General features: G+C 50.7%; 2 protein-coding genes and 1 long non-coding RNA gene across 4 annotated transcripts; 2 read left to right on the top strand and 1 right to left on the bottom strand.

Moving 5' to 3' along the window:
* Positions 1 to 3507: 3507 nt before the first annotated feature.
* On the bottom strand, positions 3508 to 13387 carry LOC109752516 (uncharacterized). Of its 2 annotated transcripts, none has more exons than XR_005755153.3 (5): positions 12895 to 13387; positions 11668 to 11762; positions 5025 to 5945; positions 4486 to 4671; positions 3508 to 4122 (listed from the first exon to the last, which is right to left on the bottom strand). It is a non-coding gene; the product is annotated as an uncharacterized lncRNA (long non-coding RNA). The 2 variants fall into 2 exon arrangements; XR_005755152.3 differs by having other exon boundaries at positions 5025 to 5212; positions 12895 to 13370.
* LOC141021391 (uncharacterized) lies at positions 9814 to 11644 on the top strand. Its single transcript, XM_073497145.1, has one exon. The coding sequence runs from the start codon at positions 9814 to 9816 to the stop codon at positions 11575 to 11577; it is 1764 nt and encodes a 587-aa protein (XP_073353246.1). The 3' UTR covers positions 11578 to 11644.
* Positions 13388 to 18019: 4632 nt separating the features above from the next.
* LOC109752736 (purple acid phosphatase 2-like) lies at positions 18020 to 19495 on the top strand. The gene is made up of 2 exons (XM_020311636.2): positions 18020 to 18497; positions 18606 to 19495. The coding sequence occupies exons 1-2, from the start codon at positions 18020 to 18022 to the stop codon at positions 19493 to 19495; spliced, it is 1368 nt and encodes a 455-aa protein (XP_020167225.1).
* Positions 19496 to 19929: the final 434 nt, after the last annotated feature.

Raw genomic sequence — 19929 nt, forward strand, 5'->3', positions numbered from 1 at the left:
AAATTGTCACAATTCGCGAGAGACGTTAAGAAAAAGTCCAGCCTCTTCTCAGGCTAGGAACGAAGTTTACGGTGCACAATGGCAAGGCCACATGCTTTTGGTTGGACATTTGGTGCGAGGATAGCCGGCTCCGGGATGCTTTTCCGGCCCTATTCTCGATTGCGGAGAATCAGACTGCCAAAGTGGCAGAGTGTTGGCGGCAGGGACAGTGGTCCCCGCGGTTTCGGCGACCTTTAGGGAGCGCGGAGAATCTTGAATGGGAAGAGCTACGGAATAAGCTAAGAGGGTATACCTTGAGCCTTGGACAGGACGAGGTCGCTTGCGACTCGAGTCGTCTGGTCAATTCTCCACAGGATCCTTGTGCAAGGAGATTTTCAAATCGGCGGCCCCATGCGACTTGTCAGGCCTATGGGGAGCACGATTGCCATCCAAAATCAAGATCTTCCTATGGCAAGTCGCTCCTAATCGAATTGCTAGCGGGGACCAGATACAAAAGCGGCACGACCCAGGAGATGGCCGATGTGTGTGGTGTGGCGATAATGAAGATCGGGATCATTTCTTGTTTCGCTGCATTATGGCTAGATTTATGTGGAGTGCAGTCAGATCGGCGACTGGTTCCACGTGGAACCCAAGTGGGTTCACAGATTTTTACCGGCGTGCGGCCGCAACCTCCGGGAGGGATAAGAGGATGACATGGCTAGGGTTTGGGGCTCTAGCATGGTCTCTTTGGACCACTCGCAATAAAGCGCTAATAGAGGGAGTTTTTATCAGGCATCCGGCTGATATGTTATATAAAATGGTGTCTTTCCTGCAGCTATGGAAACTTCTGGCAAAGAGACAGGACAAAGGACTCATGGAGGATCTCGTCAAAAGGGTGCGGGCAAAGTGTACTGAGCTTCGACGCGCTTCATAGGGCACCTCTGCCAGACGTCTACATGGCGCCCATGCTACCTCGAGAGCGATCGTTGTACCCTTATCCTTACTAGCGCTACGCCGCTATGTATCCGCCTTCGGGCTTGTATCCCTTTATTTTCGCTCTAGCTTGGATGTTTCGCTATGTAGTTGTTTTTGGATTGCTGTATTCGTAACGGCCTCATTCTAAGGCCGGGCAAGCGCCTCCTTTCTAAAAAAATGATAATCATTTCAGAAAGTTCAATGATTGGCATGGCATGGACTAAGAGATGCGGACCCCTCAATATGCTAAGGACAAATATTGGCAATAGCTCAAGACTCTATATTTTTATTTTAGTGATCCAAGATCACATTGAATCCATAGGAAAAGCCAATACTATTAAAAGGGGATGAGGTGTTGCTTAATGGCTTGCTTGCTCAAAATGCTTAGTGATATGCTCCAAAAGCTCTCAACCACTTTCTCATTTCCACATATGTCCTAAACCTAAAGTCAAACTCGGTCCCACCGATTTGATCTATCTGGCGCCACCGAGTTCACTTGACATAGCCACTGCCAGAAACCCTAATCAGTTCGGTCTCACCGAGATGGGATTGCAAACTCTCTGTTTCCCTTCGTAACATTTCGGTCTCACCAAAATGAGCGACCGGTCCCACCGAGTTCGCAGTGCAAACTCTCTGTTTCCTTTTCGTAACGTTTCGATCTCACCGAAATGAGCGATCGGTCCCACCGAGTTTGCCTGGCCAAGTCTCTGTTTGCTTATTACTAAAATCGGTCTCACCGAGTTCATGTGATCGGTCAGATGAGGTTTCGCCCTAACCCTAGCGCATCGGTCCCACCGAGTTGATCATGTCAGTCCCACCGAAACATCTAACGTTCACATTTTGAACCAGGTCGGTCTCACCGAGTTTCACTATTCGGTCCCACTGAGTTTGGTAAATTGTGTGTAACGTCTAGATTTCATGTGGAGGCTATAAATACCCCTCCACCCCCTTCTCCATTTGAGAGAGAGCCATCAGAACGTACCTACACTTCCAGCATTCATTTTTTGAGAGAGAATCACCTACTCATATGTTGAGACCAAGACATTCCAATCCAACCACAAGAATCTTGATCTCTAGCCTTCCCAGGTTGCTTTCCACTCAAATCATCTTTCCACCATAGCCAAATTTGTGAGAGAGAGTTGAGTGTTGGGGAGACTATAATTTGAAGCACAAGAGCAAGGATTTCATCATCAACACACCATCTATTACCTTTTGGAGAGTGGTGTCTCCTAGATTGGTTAGGTGTCACTTGGGAGCTGAGGGAGTCCTGGACTAAGGGGTCCTCGGGCGTCCGGCCTATTAGCCATGGGCCGGACTGATGGGCTGTGAAGATACAAAGACCGAAGACTCTCCCCCGTGTCCGGATGGGACTCTCCTTGGCGTGGAAGGCAAGCTTGGCGACCGACTACGAAGATTCCTTTTCTGTAACCGACCTTGTGTAACCCTAGATCTCTCCGGTGTCTATATAAATCAGAGAGCTTAGTCCGGAGGGGATGGATGATCATAGTCATACAGGCTAGACTTCTAGGGTTTAGCCATTATGATCTCGTGGTAGATCAACTCTTGTAATACTCATATTCATCAAGATCAATCAAGCAGGAAGTAGGGTATTACCTCCATATAGAGGGTCCGAACCTGGGTAAACATTGTGTCCCCTGTCTCCTGTTACCATCGACCTTAGACGCACAATTCGGGACCCCCTACCCGAGATCCGCCGGTTTTGACACCGACATTGGTGCTTTCATTGAGAGTTCCACTGTGCCGTCCCCTAAAGGTTTGATGGCCCTTCTATCGTCCACAGCGACGCTGTCCAAGGGGAAACATTCCTTCCCGGACAGATCTTCGTATTCGGTGGCATCATACTGTGGGCCAACTCACTTGGCCATCTAGAGCAGATCGATAGCTACGCCCCTGGCCACCAGGTCAGATTCGGAAGCTTGAACTATGTTGCGGACATCCATGGAGACTTGATCTTCACCGGATTCGAGACCGCAACGACTGCTCCCTGTCACCCCGATGCACATGATCTAAATCTGTCATCGGATCACGCTCAAGAGATTGTTCCTGTAGATGCTCTGGCCTTAGACCCGGAGCAGATCGTGCCATCTAAGGACGGGAAGCTCAACCCCACCACGGAGGCCATGGATCCCGCGGCGTTGGAGCCGCACACAGACTTAAACTCATGGGACATCTGCATTACCGGAACTCCGGACTCGTCTCCGGTCGTAAATTCCGAACCACGTACGCCTGCGGACGCCGAGCTCGATCGGTTATCGATCTTCGAATTCAGCGCCACAGACATCTTCCAGCACTCGCCCTTGGGCGATGTGCTAAACTCATTAAAGAGCCTGTCCCTGGCGGGAGAATCACAGCCGAATTATGTCCGCCTCGAACCAGGGGCTGATGATGGGGAATTTTGCTTCCCACCTGCCACCCACTTCATAGACACTGTCGAGGATCTAACCGACACGCTTGATTATGGCTCCGAAGACATCGACGGTATGGACGACGATGACAAGGAGGAGCAAGGCCAAAACCCGCCATTTACTGGAGGATGGACGACCACTTCCTCATATCTCTACTATTAAAGGGGATCGAACATCGTGATGGTTCGACCTCGATCGATCCCCACTCCCTTCGAACAAAAACCATGGCCCGAACTGCCACACGCACGCAGCAGCCCACCAACTCAGCCCACGTACGAAAAATCACCAACTCAGCGCCTGCAAACAAAAAAATACACCAACTCAGCCCACGTACGAGATCCACAGTTCTACACACGAGCGACAAGTCCATGGAACCCCACGATCGCGCCCAGTCAATAAAAAACAGCTCCGCAACCCACGAACGAGGACGAGGTCCATCGACCAAAAATCAAACTTCTTCGACCCACCAACGAACGCCAGTTCTTCCTGGCGTACGAGCTCCATCGAGACGCCAGTTCTTCCTGGCGTACGAGCTCCATCCACACGCGAGCGCACGCCGCCAAAACAGAAACGCGAGCTGTAGGAGCTGCAGCCTCTGCTGATCGCCTCGTTCGACGGCTGTTTCTGCGTCATCTCCTGAGCCCGCCTACCGTCTTCTTCCTCTCCAACGGCAAAGGACGGATATCCACCTTTGTTATGTTTCATGCTACCCATCACGCCCTAGGTTTGCCATCCTAGACTCCTGTTCAATACTTCATAATGTTAGTACTCAGATTGCATCTTTAACTTTTACTCCAACTACATTAGCACTTATTCCGCAAAGTTACAAAATCTAATGAGTTATGCCACCTGTTCTGTTCGCACGGTTAAGTTCATATATTGGAGACCCTGTTCCGTAAAGAATATTGCCCTGTTCTGTAAAGGATATTGCTAAAGTCCTATAGTATGTCATATCATTTTTGTAATGCAAAAAGACTGTTGAAACTGTCAAAAAAATCTAGGAAATTCTGAAATTGCAGTATAAGATTAGGTAACCTCAGACCATGTTCAAACATGCCTTGCGACAGGAATAGTGATAGAAGGAAATACTTTCATTTAAGCTCACCTCCAGAATCCTTTATATTCCAGATTGTTTTAACGCGACATAATACAGAATCCTGTAGTCTTTTTCGCACCACGTGGAGACAGACATCTTTCTCTCCACTCCTTCCCCTCCACCTTCATTCTTGTCGCCATGCCTGAGCCCTCTTTTTAAAAAATTGAACTTCTACAAAATCTTGCACTTTATAAACTGAAATAGACAAACTTCAGCCGTCAACATATAATAGCACAATCATTTTAAAACCATATGCGCAGAACATGTCTATGAAAATGAACAAGTGAGTCCAAAAAGCCTGTTAAATGAGTCACCAGAGGTCATATCATTTTTGCAATTCAATTCATATCATTTTTTAATGCAAAAAGACTGCAGGTTCATTTTAGTAAGAAGAACATGTGTTGAAACTGTCAAAAAAAATCTAGGAAATTCTGAAATTGCAGTATAAGATTAGGTAACCTCAGACCATGTTTACTTTTACATCATGGGAACAAACATGCCTCGCGACAGGAATAGTGATAGAAGGAAATACTTTCATTTAAGCTCACCTCCAGAATCCTTTATATTCCAGATTGTTTTAACGCGACATAATACAGAATCCTGTATAGTCTTTTTCGCGCCACGTGGAGACAGACATCTTTCTCTCCACTCCTTCCCCTCCACCTTCATTCTTGTCGCCATGTCTGAGCCCTCTTTTAAAAAAATTGAACTTCTACAAAATCTTGCACTTTATAAACTGAAATATACAAACTTCAGCCGTCAACATATAATAGCACAATCATTTTAAAACCATATGCGAAGAACATGTCTATGAAAATGAACAAGTGAGTCCAAAAAGCCTGTTAAATGAGTCACCAGAGGTCATATCATTTTTGTAATTCAATTCATATCATTTTTTAATGCAAAAAGACTGCAGGTTTATTTAAGCTTCTATAGGACAGAAAGATGTCACAGGACAAAGAGCATCTCTATGATAAAGGAAAAAAAGGTATGTGTCTGCACATAAGGTATTCAATAAGCTTCACAACTTAACTTACATTAATCTTATCAGTTGTCGAATATGAGAGGACACCCAGATCACAACTCACCAATACACACCGACCACCATCTGGTTTTTTCATACGCGAACAAACAGGCACTACTAACTATAGTGTTTCGTCTTCCGATGATGATGACAATGTGCCCATGCAACTGCCTATGATGATTCCTATAGCCGGCAATCTCAAGGCCTTTCAGCCAGTGCCGCATGTGGAAACATCAATCGGTATCGCCCTTACACACGACTTTTTTTCAGTTTGCATTTATACATTTGTTAAAACAAAATGGTTCTTCAGGAAATCATTCTCGTGAAGGCACTTACTATGATCACCATGCATCACTTCGAGGAACAGAGAGAAGCATTGATCATAATATTGGTTCAGACATAGCACTTGGACTCGACACTGAAGACACTGTCCCCGAGCACATTGCTTCAAATGATATCATTAAATCAGATAGAAAACAGAAAAGGCGAGACCAATATATGGCACGGCGAAATAGATTAACACCTGAACAGAAGGAGGAAATCAATGCACGTCGCAGAGAAGCTAGGAAAAAAACAGAGGAGGAGAGGAGTGCCCGTCAAAGAGAAGCCAAGCAACGAATGACACCAGGGGAGAAGCAACAGAGTAACACCCTTAGAAGGGTGGCCTACCAAAATATGTCAGTCCATGACAACCAAGAGACAAACACCCGCCGAAGAACACGTCTGCAAAACAAATCACCTAAGGAGAAGCAGAACATGCTAGCTCAGCGCAAGAAGAGACTCGCGGCTAGGCGCAACACCCCTTGCGCTGAATCCATCGCAATGCCGCGCCCTGATGCAGGTACCTTAGCTACACCCAACCTGATGTCGAGCACTCATGCGTTGGCATTCAGAGAATCCGAAGCTTCAGCTCCCGCCCCTACCCCCCGGTTTGCGAGTAAGGGTGGGAACAACTTCGAATCAGACGGTAATCCTTCCATCTTTACTCTACTTGTTCTGTCCATGTGCATTGAACCAGTATTTAACGGCTCCACAACGGTGCAGGCGAGTACCTTAGTCATGCCCTGGATGATAATGATGCCCCCAGCGAACTCATAAATCCCTCGCAGCAAACCAATGATCACCAAATAGACGACCAGCAGAATCAAGCCCGGGAGCAGAGCACAGCGTAGGGCTCGGGAGCGAGCTCACAAACAAAGTATTACAACAAAGAACATTCAAGGGAGTGCCTTAAAACGAAGAGCGCGCGGGAAAAGCATACCAGAAGGTGAGAAGTCAGCTTTGCTAGATCGTCGTAATGCAAGCTTTCAAAAAAAGCGGAGGCCTCCAGGCCCAGATGCAAGTACCTTAGATGTGAACAGAGCAGCAACAAGCTCAGAAGCACCGCCCACAGGAGTTGCTTCACCGGCTTCCTCCCCTTCATCAAGCATGCCATCGTACACCATCGGAACCAATGGTAACCCTCTCATGTTTACTCCCCTCCTGGTGTGCACTCACAATAAAAACCATTACTTACCGGCTCAACAATGTTACAGCTGACATGGAGGCCTTCCTTAGCGGCATCATGGACGAGAATGCACTCTCCGGTGACCTCATGGATGATGAGTACTATCTATTTGCCGGTGAAGGTACTCCGAGGCGCCTTTCGCTGCTCATCCCTCTATATTATTGGTTTATGATGTGCATCCCATCGTGACTTGTTATATCTCCACAATGCTTGCAGCATCCGACACTGATAGCACGGACCTCGATGAGCCCGTAGAATCCTCCAACACGGGATCTATCGACCTAGATCCTTTCGACTATGTCTACTCGAACATCCCAGACAGCACACACATCCTGAAGCACGCGGCAAACTGCGAGCATTGCAAGGCCAAGAAGTTCCAGTACGAGACTGACGGCTTCTGCTGTCGGAACGGGGAGATTGAGCTAGCTGAACCCGAGCCTATCCCAGAGCTGATGAGGTTATGGTCTAGCGCGGATGCAGACTCTCGGCATTTCCGGGAGAGCATTCGGTTCTTCAACGGGCACTTTGCCTTCACTACCCTTGGCGTCAGCCTAGACAACAACTACACAAACATGAAGTCCGGGGTGTACACGTTTCGGGCACATGGCACTATGTACCACAGGGTGCACTCGTTCGGTCCAAGATCTCGCCCTGAACATCTGCAGTTGTACTTCTACAATGACGATCCAAGCTTAAGCCATCGCAAGGAGGCCACCAAGCAATTGGACCAGCACGTTGTCAGCAAGTTAGTGGACGTCCTCAGGGAAAACCCCTACTCCCAACAGTTTAGGAGTTTGGGTGCCCACAAGGAAAACCTCGAGGAGTACCGGATAGACCTCAACATTGACCAGAAGCTAGACCAACGAAGATATAATAGACCCGTGTCATCCGAGGTGGCTGCGATTTGGGTCGAGGGAAGCGATCTAGCAAACAGGTTCAACCGCAGCATTACACTCTATGGGGACAACAACGAGAAGTATAGTATACATGCCACAGATGGCTGTTATGATCCGCTCTCGTATCCCCTCTTTTTTCCAAGGGGGGAGCTTGGTTGGCATCCAAATATCCCTAAGCACAATGTCCCTTGGGAGGTTGCACAACAACCAAGAGGAAACCGTGATAACGATTCAGGTGCGCCTGATTGGTATGCTTATATGCCAGAAAAAGTTCTCTATCCTTCCATATGGTACCTAACCTTCTTCTTTCACGTCTTTCCACAGAGGGGAACAGCCGGTTGTGTGTCTCTGTCAGGGACTACTAGTGTTACCGGCTACAGACGCGCCCTACGATATTCAACCCCATACTACACGGAGCACGCCTGTTTCAGCAGTGGGGTGTCGACATGTTCATCAAGATTGAGGGATGTAGGCTGAAGTGGATCAGGGACCACCAGAGAGAGATACATGCCGATCTATACCAAGGCCTTGTGGATAGCATCGCGGTTGGGGAGATGCGAGCGAGCGCTGTTGGGAAGAGGATCGTGCTGCCAGGGACGCATCAAGGAAGCAACCGAGACATGAAGCGGAGGCAGATGGACGCCATGGCACTGGTGCAGACATATGGGAAGCCTGACATCTTTTTGACTATGACATGCAATCCTAGCTGGGAGGAGATACTGAATGAGCTGCTTCCTGGCCAGACACCCCAGGACCGACCAGATCTTGTCGCACGCATGTTCAGGGCCAAGCTGGAGACCATGAAAGAGATGTTGTTCAAAAAGCACATCCTTGGTGTTGTGGTAGCGCATGTGTATGTCGTCGAGTTCCAGAAGAGGGGCCTCCCCCATGCACACTTCCTGCTGATCATGAATTCAAATTATAAACTCGTGGTGCCAGAGCAGTATGACCGCGTCATATCTGCAGAGCTCCCGGACAGGCATAAGTATCCAGAGCTCTATGCCATCGTCGTGAAGCATATGATGCATGGCCCATGTGGCAATCTTAATCCCAAAAATGTGTGCATGCAAGACTTGAAGTGCAAGAGCAAGTACCCACGACCGTTCAACCAGAACACCTTACAGGGGAAGGATTCATACCCGGTTTATCGACGGCGGGACGATGGTCGTCAGGCTAAGGTCCGCCGTCAAATGCTGGATAACAGATGGGTCGTGCCTTACAACCCTTATCTGTTGCGGATGTTCAACTGCCACATAAATGTCGAGGTGTGCTCCAACATCAAGGCCGTCAAGTACCTTTACAAATACGTATACAAGGGTCACGATCGAGCTTCATTCAGCATTGACCAGCCTGACAGCAACGGGGTTGTAGACGAGATTAAAAGGTACGTTGATGCGAGATGGGTTACTCCACCGGAGGCGATGTGGAGGATATTCGGCTTCAACCTTTCAGAGAGTTTCCCGTCGGTCCTACAATTGCCGCTTCATCTCCCTAATATGAATAGTGTCACGTTCAAAGCAGGAGAGGACCTGACCGATGTCGTCGCCCGTGATACTGCATCTAAGTTAATGCTGACATAGTATTTCCTCGCTAATCAGCAGCACGTGTGGGCTCGGGATATCCTGTACAAGGACTTTCCGGGAAGTTTCACATGGCAGAGACAGAAATACTGGAAGCGGAGAGAAAAGCAGCACCAAGTAGGTCGAATCGTGTCAGCCCATCCAGCCGAGGGGGAGCGGTACTTTCTGCGAGTGCTGCTTAACCACGTACCAGGCAAGACATCCTTCGAGGACCTGCGGACCGTGGACGGAGTGCTATGTGATAGCTTCCGTGAGGCTGCCGAGAGATTGGGCCTCATTGAGGCCGACAACACACTTGACGAGTGTCTTACAGAGTCAACACAGTTTGCAATGCCAGCCTCACTCAGGAGGCTCTTTGCAACTATCTTGGTATTCTGCGAGCTAGGTGCCGTGCGCGGTCTATGGGATAGGCACCTAGACGCGATGTCTGATGACTACCGTCGAACACACGCGTGCTCAAAGGCAGTGGAGCAGATGGTGTTGCTTGACATCAGGGGCATGCTACAGTCCATGGGCAAAGACATAGCGTTCTTCCCTCTTCCGGACATCGACGAGACCTATGACACTACTGGAGGTGAGGCCAGAGAAGTCACCGAGGAGTCCGCCATCGAGGTTGGCGCGAACGACACTGATTTGGCGTCCTCGCTAAACCCTGAGCAGAGGCTTGCATACGATGAGATACTGGCAGCAGTTGATGCTGGTGATGGTGGTGTATTCTTTGTCGATGGCCCGGGAGGCACCGGGAAGACCTTCCTATACAGGTCAACTCTCGCAAAGGTTCGAGGCGAGGGCAAGATCGCGCTAGCTACAGCGACGTCAGGCGTCGCGGCTTCCATCATGCCTGGAGGAAGGACAACCCACTTGAGGTTCAAGATCCCACTCAACATTGAAGATGGGGGGTCGTGCAGCTTCACGAAGCAAAGTGGGACGGCCAAGCTCCTGCACATGGCTTCACTCATCCTATGGGACGAGGCCACCATGACGAAGAGGCAAGCGGTTGAGGCACTAGACAATAGCATGCGGGACATCATGGGACGACGGGACCGACCATTCGGGGGAAAGACAGTCGTGTTCAGTGGGGACTTCAGGCAGGTGCTTCCGGTCGTCAGGAAGGGGTCACGGGGTCAGATAATCGATGCGACCCTGCGGAGTTCGTACCTTTGGAACGGCATGCGCCAGCTAAGGCTCGTCACCAACATCAGGGCGCATAACGACCCGTGGTTCGCAGATTACTTGCTACGGGTAGGTAACGGGACCGAGGAAACTGACGAGGAAGGCAACATAAGGCTCCCCGAAGATATTTGTGTGCCGCCAACAGGAGACGGCACTGACCTAGAGAAGCTAATCGACCATGTATTTCCTGCTCTGGACGGCAACATGGCTGATCCAAATTACATGACATCTCGAGCGATCCTCTCCACCAAGAACGACAACGTTGATAAGATAAATACGCGCATGATAGAGTGCTTCCAGGGCGAAGAGAAGATCTACCACAGTTTTGATAGTGCAGAGGATGATCCACACGGCTACTATGCCCCCGAATTCCTTAATAACCTGACTCCCAACGGGCTGCCTCCGCATGCACTCAAACTAAAGATAAATTGCCCTGTTATACTGTTGAGAAACATTGATCCAGCTAATGGGTTGTGTAACGGCACAAGGCTTGTGGTCCGGGGTTTTCAGAGGAACGCCATTGATGCAGAAATCGTGCTAGGACAACATACTGGTAGGAGGGTGTTCCTTCCTCGGATACCTCTCTGCCCATCCGATGCCGATATATTCCCTTTCAAGTTCAAGAGGAAGCAGTTCCCTATTAGGCTCAGCTTTGCCATGACAATCAACAAGGCGCAAGGGCAGACCATCCCAATTGTGGGGGTGTACCTACCGGACCCGGTTTTCTCTCACTGTCAGCTCTACGTCGCATTGTCTAGAGCCACAACGAAGAGGAACATTAAGATTCTCGCCATTAAGGACAATGTCAAGGGTAAGGGCAAGGGTAAGGAAGAAAGCAAGAATTCAAAGAAGCGAAAAAGATCTGAGCCCTTATTAACGACCATGAAGAACATAGTGTACAAGGAAGTCCTTAGCACATGAAGTCACCGGATCAAATTATAGCAAGTCAAGGTGTATGTTCATTTCTGCATTACAACCACATAACTATTGTAGATTTTAATGCACACTAACCTGAGTTTGTTGCTGTGTAGTACTCAGGCATAGTCAGTCTTCAGAAACCATGAGTATTCCTTTCGCGACATCTACCCGTCCTGTACCTGTTTAAGCTGGAAATAACAAGAGACAGCGTGAAATTTCAAACAGATGCAGGAGGAAGATGTTTGGATAGTGACTTGCTAAAGAAGAACAAAAATACTAAGGTGTCGTATTTCTTTCTAATGCATATGTTCTTTAATATGGTCAAAACCTGTGGCATCTAATTTCATATATAGCAATATAAAAACTGGCTTGAATTTCAATTGCATAGAATCTCTTGTTAGAAATACATGGACAAGGAACTATGTATCTGATAATTAATGAAGAACCCAAGCTGAGTGAAGCCATCAGTGATCTCCTCATATCTCTACTATCTCAACTATTAAAGGATGAGTTTTTCTAGGCGACAGATACTTCGATATGAAGAAAAGGAACATAATATGTTGATCTGCTTTTTTCTATACCTCTGTGATAAGATTTAGCACGCAGCTGTCCTTAATTTCTAACACGTTCTTAAACATCAATTTCAGGCCTCAAAATTCAATGAAGAAGGTGATTCCAAAGTACCATGTACAGGAGTAGAAACATCAACCTTAAGCTATTTGCCAAAAGATGCAGACCAAGCTTTGCATTCGATTTTTACAAATGGTACATTAGTATGACTGTCACCATTGTAGAGTACTGACTTTTATGTCAGGTTACCTTGCATAAATCTGTATGATTCTGACATTGTGTTTGGCTTTGTTGAAATGCATTGTGGGTCTGTACAATTCGAAATTTGGTCAGGATTGGCAGATCGAATCTCCAGGAAGAGGAAGCTAGCCTCCTTGACCACAGTTCTTTGCCTGTTCTACTAAAACCAAGTTTTACTAATTCTGTCCCTAAAAAAACTATAATTTTGGGTACGCTAACAAATTTCATGTGGTTAGCCCTTTAAACGAGTTTATGGGAAACGGAATTGGCAGAAAGTCCGTATCCAATCCAAACAACCCCAAGAAAGGTTTAATCCTCATCTCACTAAATAAACAACCTTATCCTAACCGTATACCGATACTACACATCTAGCTAGCCTTATATATAGGAGAGATTCAATCAACCTTCAGTTTTTTGCTTCACCGGCGGTGCCAATCCAACAGACCTACCAATGCAGAACACGGAGGGAGAGAGGGGAGTCGACCGTGACAAGGTAAGATTCGTGAGCACCTTCATCCTGATGCACAGGGAGGGGAGCAGAGCTCGGTGGCGAAGAGAAGCCGTCGACGTCGTGGTGCACCACGGAATCCACTCCTGCTCGTACTCCGCCCATCCGGGCGAGCACGGCTTGCTGCAGGGTCTCCTCGGGCTGCACGGCGCGCGCCGGTCGCCGGGCGTTGCCAGCAGAAGATTCCGACCGGCGTGTCGGGGCAGGGGGCGCTGCGCGGTGGATGCCGCTGCCCAGACTGCGCGCGCGTCCGCGAGAGCCCTGCCCGGCGGATCTCGCCGGACACCAGGGAGTGATGGGAGTGGGTGTGGGATGCTCGCGAGGGCGCAACCAGGCCGTAAGAATGGTTCGGAGGCGGGGGGATGGGAGGTTGGGCCAGGGATTGGTTCCTCGCCTCGCACCGTCGCACGCCGCGCGGATGCGCCCCATGACGCGCCGGCGGCTGCACAGGGGAGCTGGGTAGGTGGTAGCTGAAGGGAAAAGGGCTAAGAGCATCTCCAGCCGCGCCCCAGCAAGGCCCCTCAGGCCATTTTTCGGCCGCCGGCGCCAAAAATTGGCCCAGTCGCGCCCTCAGGCGCCCTTTTTTCGCCGGCTCGGGCAGAAATTGGCGCCGGCGGACCCAACCCGAACCCGGCGCGCTGGGGGGCGCTCGGGGGCGCCGGGCGAATCGTTTTTGGCGTGAAAGCGCCGCGGGCCAGCCGCGTTAGCGACACCGCCCGCCTCGTCTTCTCCCAACGCCTCGGTTTCCCGCGGGGAATCAATGGCAAGGCTGCCGCCGGTCAGCTTTGCCATTGATTCCTCACGGGCGACGCGTTCACGGGGCGGCGCGCCGATGCCTCCCCTCCCTCGGACGCGTACACACGGACGCGGCGCGGCTATTTATGGCCTCGCTCGCCTGTGATGAGTGCCACCTCTCCACCTCTCCCGAGCGCCGCCGCCGAGCTCTTCTCCCCCAGCCCTCCCTCTCCCGAGCGCCGCCGCCGATCTCTTCTCCCCCAGCCACTCCATCTCCCGAGCGCCGCCGCCGATCTCTTCTCCCCAGCCACTCCATCTCCCTGATGGCCGAGCGTTTTCCCGGAGATGAGGCGGCGGCCAACGGCTTCGGCCGTCGTTCGCTCCGCGAACAGGAGTCCTGGCTCCTGTTCCAGGCGAACATCCCGGCGCCGCCGGACATGCGCGCCGGGCCGACGGGCTGGAGGCTCAGCAATGGGGGAGTGCCCATTCCCCCGTTGCCCGACGCCGTGGCCAAACCATCCTACTTCGCCGACGAGGTCGAGATCGTGCGCGCCTCCCTCACCGACGCCGAGCTCTCCCTCCCCCAGTACGCCGCCGACAACCACGCGGCTTGGGCGGCGTACTTCGAGCGCCGCCAGCAGCAGCGGCTGGCGTCCACCAACGGGGCGTCGGTGGTCGGCGGCGTGAAGAACAGCGAGGGGCGCCACCTGTGGTGGGCACCCCGGCCGCACACTTGAGGGCGTGCTGACGCACCTCGAGGGCGGCAACAACCCGCCGTTGGCGTACCCCCCGGCGAGGGCGGCCGCCCCGGCGCACCGCCGACGCGACGGGCAATGGGCGCCAAGGAGGATCGGCGCGTCCTCCTCCTCTTCCTCCTCCCGCTCCTCCTCCCACTCCTCCGGCACTCCGCCGCTGCTCGGCGTCAAGGCCGAGCCCGCGGCGGAGACGCCGCTCGGTCGGCGCACTCGCAGCGCCGGCATCGTCATCAACGAGGGCGGCCGGCGCGCCTCCTCGTCGGCTCCTCCTCCGCGCTTCGTCAAGCCAAAGACGGAGCCGGGGCTCGCGCCGGTGAAGGCGGGGCCGGGGCTGGCGCCGGTGAAAACGGAGCACGGCGAGGTCGAGCTCGACGACGACGTGGCCCTTGAATGGGCACGCCAGGACTCCATCAAGATGGCGACGGAGCGCCAGCGCGCCGCCCTGCGGTGCTTCGAGCAGCGCCGCCGAGGCCGCGATGAAGGAGGAGTCGTCATCATCGACGACAACGACGACGCGCCGCCGCCTCCACCAGCCGAAGCGTGCCCAGATGCAAGGTGTGCCGCACCATCAAGGGAGCTCCAACCTGTTTGAGTACGGGGATCACTGGGTATGTGGTTCGAGCCCTTAACGATTCATGCAATTTTCATTCTTATTGCTAGCTTTAATTACTAATTTACCCTGTTCCTCTCTTTCAGGCGCGACACAACAAGAAGGAGGTGCTGCCGCTGTACGACCTCTATGCCATGGCCAATAGTGCCCCGTACAAGAAGGCCAAGGCATTCTCGAAGGATGACCTCGATCATCCAGAGAGCTTCACCAACATCTCCTCCCACGACAAGCTTGTGAGGTACAGAGATAGGGGGAAGAAGATGAAAGGTGAGGAGTTCAACCTGAGCCAGAGTCCTTTTGATCCTGAGCTCGTGATGCTATCTGGTGATCAGAGGAGACATGGCTCAATAGCTATTGGGGATGGACTCATACGTTGTCCTAGAAGTCTCCCGGAGACCAAGAAGCGCCAGACGAAGTCTCTTCCCGAGATGAGGCCTCGACCACGGCCAATGGAGCTCGCTATCGAGGCTAGGGCCAAGGAGCTTGTTGCGGAGGCAAGCAGGAAGGCGGAGGAGAAGGTGAGGGAGATGGAGGAGAGGACGGCTATTCTGTTGGAGGCGGAGAGGAACCGGAACGACGCGGGTCACCGGGCCCTATACGAGCTCCTCGTGGTAAGTTTCTCCCGCATACTAGCCAAATCATGCACGTGATGTTCGTTTCATTACTAACTAATATGACTGACTCATGAAAACAAAATGTGCAGTCCGTGTGCGATAAAACCGGCCAGACCCCTCCGCCGATGCCCCAGATTGCTACAGCGGACACGGTGAGTTTCATTTGAATGGTCAATAGTTACTAGTATTCACATTTCAGTTGCATCATGCTAACTAAACATTGCAAATGATCTTTCGTGCAGCACGCCTCCCACAAAGGATCGACCAATCCTTCCCCGTCTCGCGGTGGCGCAACCCCGACCGGTCCTTCACCTCCCAGATTATGGTAAGTTTTCCCAAGTGTTTTGCTTAACAAATGCTTTGTTAGCTAGAAAATGGCATAACAACCTAGGATAGCTTAATAATGATCTATAGCTAGCTTAGCTAGTTCATTTATGACATAATTAGCTCACTTAGGTAAAAAAATGGCATAACAACCTAGGATAGCTCAATAATGATCTATAATTAGCTTAGCTACTTCATTTATGACATAATTAGCGCACTTAGGTCAAAAATGACATAACAACCTAGGGTAGCTCAATAATGATCTATAATTAGCTTAGCTACTTTATTTTTGACATGAATAGCGCACTTAGGTAAAAAATGGCATAACAACCTAGGATAGCTCAATAATGATCTATAATTAGCTTAGCTACTTCATTTTTGACATAAATAACGCACTTAGGTAAAAAAAGGCATAATAACCCTGGTTTAGCTTCAAACTATCATATAATTAGTTTATTGTCCTACCTTAGCTAAAAAATGGCATTTTTACCTACCTTAGTTAGAAGAAGAAGAAGAAGAAGAAGAAGAAGAAAAAAGATTCTTTTTCTTCTTCCTTCTTCTTCTTTTTCTTCTAGCTAGTCTTCTTCTTCTTCTAACTTTCATCTTTCCTAATTTGCAGATTTGCTTGAGATGAGGAAGCAGCTAGCATTGATGGAAACTTGTTGCAAACTTTTACTTGTGCTTGTGCTTCCTTTTTAATTATGGAAACTTGTTGGAAACTTGTATATATATGTTCATGTTGTTGGAAACGTGTATATGTTGTTGGAAACGTATTGTTGGTATGATTGTTGAAATTATGTTGAAATGTGTATATATATATGTGTGTGTGTGAAATTTTGTCAAATTGAATGAATTTAGGAAACAAGAGCTATACAGGCACTTTGCCGTCTGCTTTGCCGTCTGCCAATAGACGGCAAAGTGGCCACGTGGCAGCTACCTGTGCAACCTGGGGTGTAGGGGGGCTGGCCTATTTCGCAGATTTGCCGTCAGCTAGCGGACGACAAAGGCCTTTACAAAGCAGGCCGTTAACCATTTAACGGACCTGAACTGCCACGTGTGCCGTCCAGACTCTTTACCGTCGGTCAGCGGACGGCAAAGACCTTTGCTGCTTTGCCATCCGCCAGCGGACGGCAAAGAGGCCTTTGTTGTAGCCTATTCAGCCGGACCTTTTGTCGTCTGCTGGCTGACGGCAACGGTCTTTGCCTCCGCCATCCATGCCTTTGCTGTCAACCATGCCTGACGGCAAAGTGCCTGATTCCTGTAGTGCATCTCCCAACGGATAGATCCAGTAACCAAACGCTCCCCGGCCTCCGTCGGAGTGAGTAGCGACCACATATGGATTAAAGCAGTGGCCCTAAAGATAACCTGCAAAATGTGGATATTTGTCTTCATGTTAAAAACCAAATCATTCCTGCAATTTCATATAGCCCATAATAAAGCACATACTCCTACACGGATATGTTTCGCTGTCTCTGCCTCTACTCCTTGTGAGTTGGATGATTTGAAACGAGAAACGTCCATGTAAAAATAAAATAAAAATGAGACCAACCCAAGGGCTAACCCTCGTTGGCATTTTTTATAGGAGAAACTCCGCGAACACCATGCGTCCGAGTCAGGACTCGAACTCGAGTGGGCTGGCAGCAACCTCAGCTGCCTAGCCAACGGGTCGACGCCCCATCCTCTGAATATAATTTTAGAAGAGTAATTATTCATGGTTGTAAGGTGTCGTTGTAACAAAAACTCCTTTCCCTCCTTAATTAATCAATAGATGAGACAAAGTTTATGCCTACGTTTAAAAAAAAAGATGTTTATTAAAACGTAACAATTTTTCTTTCAAACACAGCAGTATTTCTAACGTGGCGAGCAGATAAGATTTTTTATATGCAGTTATTTTTAAGCTCTTTTTTTTATATGCGGTTGACAAGCTGAAACAAACAAACTGGATTCCACAATAAATCTCAATTAACAACACATATTTGCCGCTCGGGGGAGATCAGGGAGAGCATATTCTACAGGTGCGAATCAGCACGCCTATATATACATTAGGCGTTCGATCGATCCAGCGGTCGATTAGTAGAACGAACCCAACATGGAGCGTGTGCTCGCGGTGCTCTTCCTCCTGGCGGCGCACGCCGCCTCCGCGGCCGCCGGTGTGACGAGCCCGTACCGGCGGAGCCTGCAGATGCTCCCCGTCATGCCGCTCGACGCCGACGTGTTCCGGCAGCCGCCTGGCCACAATGCGCCGGAGCAGGTGCACATCACGCAGGGCGATCTGACCGGCCGCGCCATGACGGTATCCTGGGTCACCCCGGAGCACCCGGGCAGCAACGTCGTCCGCTACGGCCTCGCCGCCGACAACCTCAACCTCACGGCCGAGGGCACCGTCCAGCGCTACACCTGGGGCGGGACCTACCAGTCCCCCTACATCCACCACGCCACGCTCACCGGTCTCGACCACGCCACCGTCTACCACTACGCCGTCGGCTACGGCTACACCGTGAGGTCCTTCTCCTTCAAAACCCCGGCAAAGCCCGGCCCCGACGCGCCCATCAAGTTCGGCCTCATCGGTACGTATCATCATCAAGTTATGGTTCTTTCTTTCTTGGTGCAGTGCAACTAGTAGATCGATTAATGTTTGTGAGTGGTACGTACGTACGTGCAACGCATGTATGCAGGTGACCTCGGCCAGACGTTCCACTCAAACGACACGGTGGCCCACTACGAGGCCAACGGCGGCGACGCCGTGCTCTTCATCGGCGACCTGTGCTACGCCGACAACCACCCGGGCCACGACAACCGCCGTTGGGACACGTGGGCGCGCTTCGTGGAGCGCAGCGTCGCGTACCAGCCCTGGATCTGGACCGCCGGCAACCACGAGATCGACTACGCGCCGGAGATCGGCGAGACGGTGCCGTTCAAGCCGTTCACGCACCGCTACCCCACCCCTTTCCGCGCGTCCAACAGCACCGGGCACCTCTGGTACTCGGTGAAGATGGCGTCGGCGCACGTCATCATGCTCTCCTCCTACTCTGCCTACGGCAAGTACACGCCGCAGTGGACGTGGCTGCAGGACGAGCTCCGCCGCGTCGACCGCAAGACGACCCCCTGGCTCATCGTCTGCGTGCACTCGCCCTGGTACAACACCAACGACTACCACTACATGGAGGGCGAGACGATGCGCGTCCAGTTCGAGCGCTGGCTCGTCGACGCCAAGGCCGACCTCGTCCTCGCCGGCCACGTCCACTCCTACGAGCGCACCCACCGCGTCTCCCACGTCGCCTACGACATCGCCAACGGCAAGGCCACGCCGCAGTTCAACGCCTCCGCGCCCGTCTACGTCAACATCGGCGACGGCGGCAACACCGAGGGGCTCGCCAACAGCTTCCGCTCGCCGCAGCCGGACTACTCCGCCTTCAGGGAGGCCAGCTACGGCCACGCCACGCTGGACATCAAGAACAGGACCCACGCCTACTACGAGTGGCACCGCAACCAGGACGGCGTCAAGGTCGTCGCCGACAAGGCCTGGTTCACAAACAGATACTACATGCCAACCCACACCAACTAGATTTTAGATACCTACCTTAATTGGTCGATTATTAGTAGTGTAGCTGTTGAGAAATTAATTAGCAACAAACGTGTATTCGTCCCTCAGGTTTTTTTATTACTATATGTTACATTAGTTAGGAGAAATTAAAGAGAGGTTCTCAAGATGGTAAGGTATACGTGGAAGATCAATTTTGCATCCCTTAGTATTTTGGTTTTCAATAATCTGTTGACCAAAGCTACCTTGAGTAACCGTAGTGGATGATCAATCTGTTGACCAAAGCTACCTTGAGTAACCGTAATGTATGCCTGCATCTATTTCACCGGAAGATCTTCACCAAACACGACCGATAGCTTGGGTAAAGATCATCGGATGGCAAGTTTCAGTTTGTTTTAGGTTTTTTTTTTTCTTTTCAGATGACAACTTTAGTTGTAAAAATATTAGGACCGGAGTGC

Source organism: Aegilops tauschii, chromosome 4, assembly GCF_002575655.3.
Source record: "Aegilops tauschii subsp. strangulata cultivar AL8/78 chromosome 4, Aet v6.0, whole genome shotgun sequence".
NCBI classification, from domain to species: Eukaryota; Viridiplantae; Streptophyta; class Magnoliopsida; order Poales; family Poaceae; genus Aegilops; species Aegilops tauschii.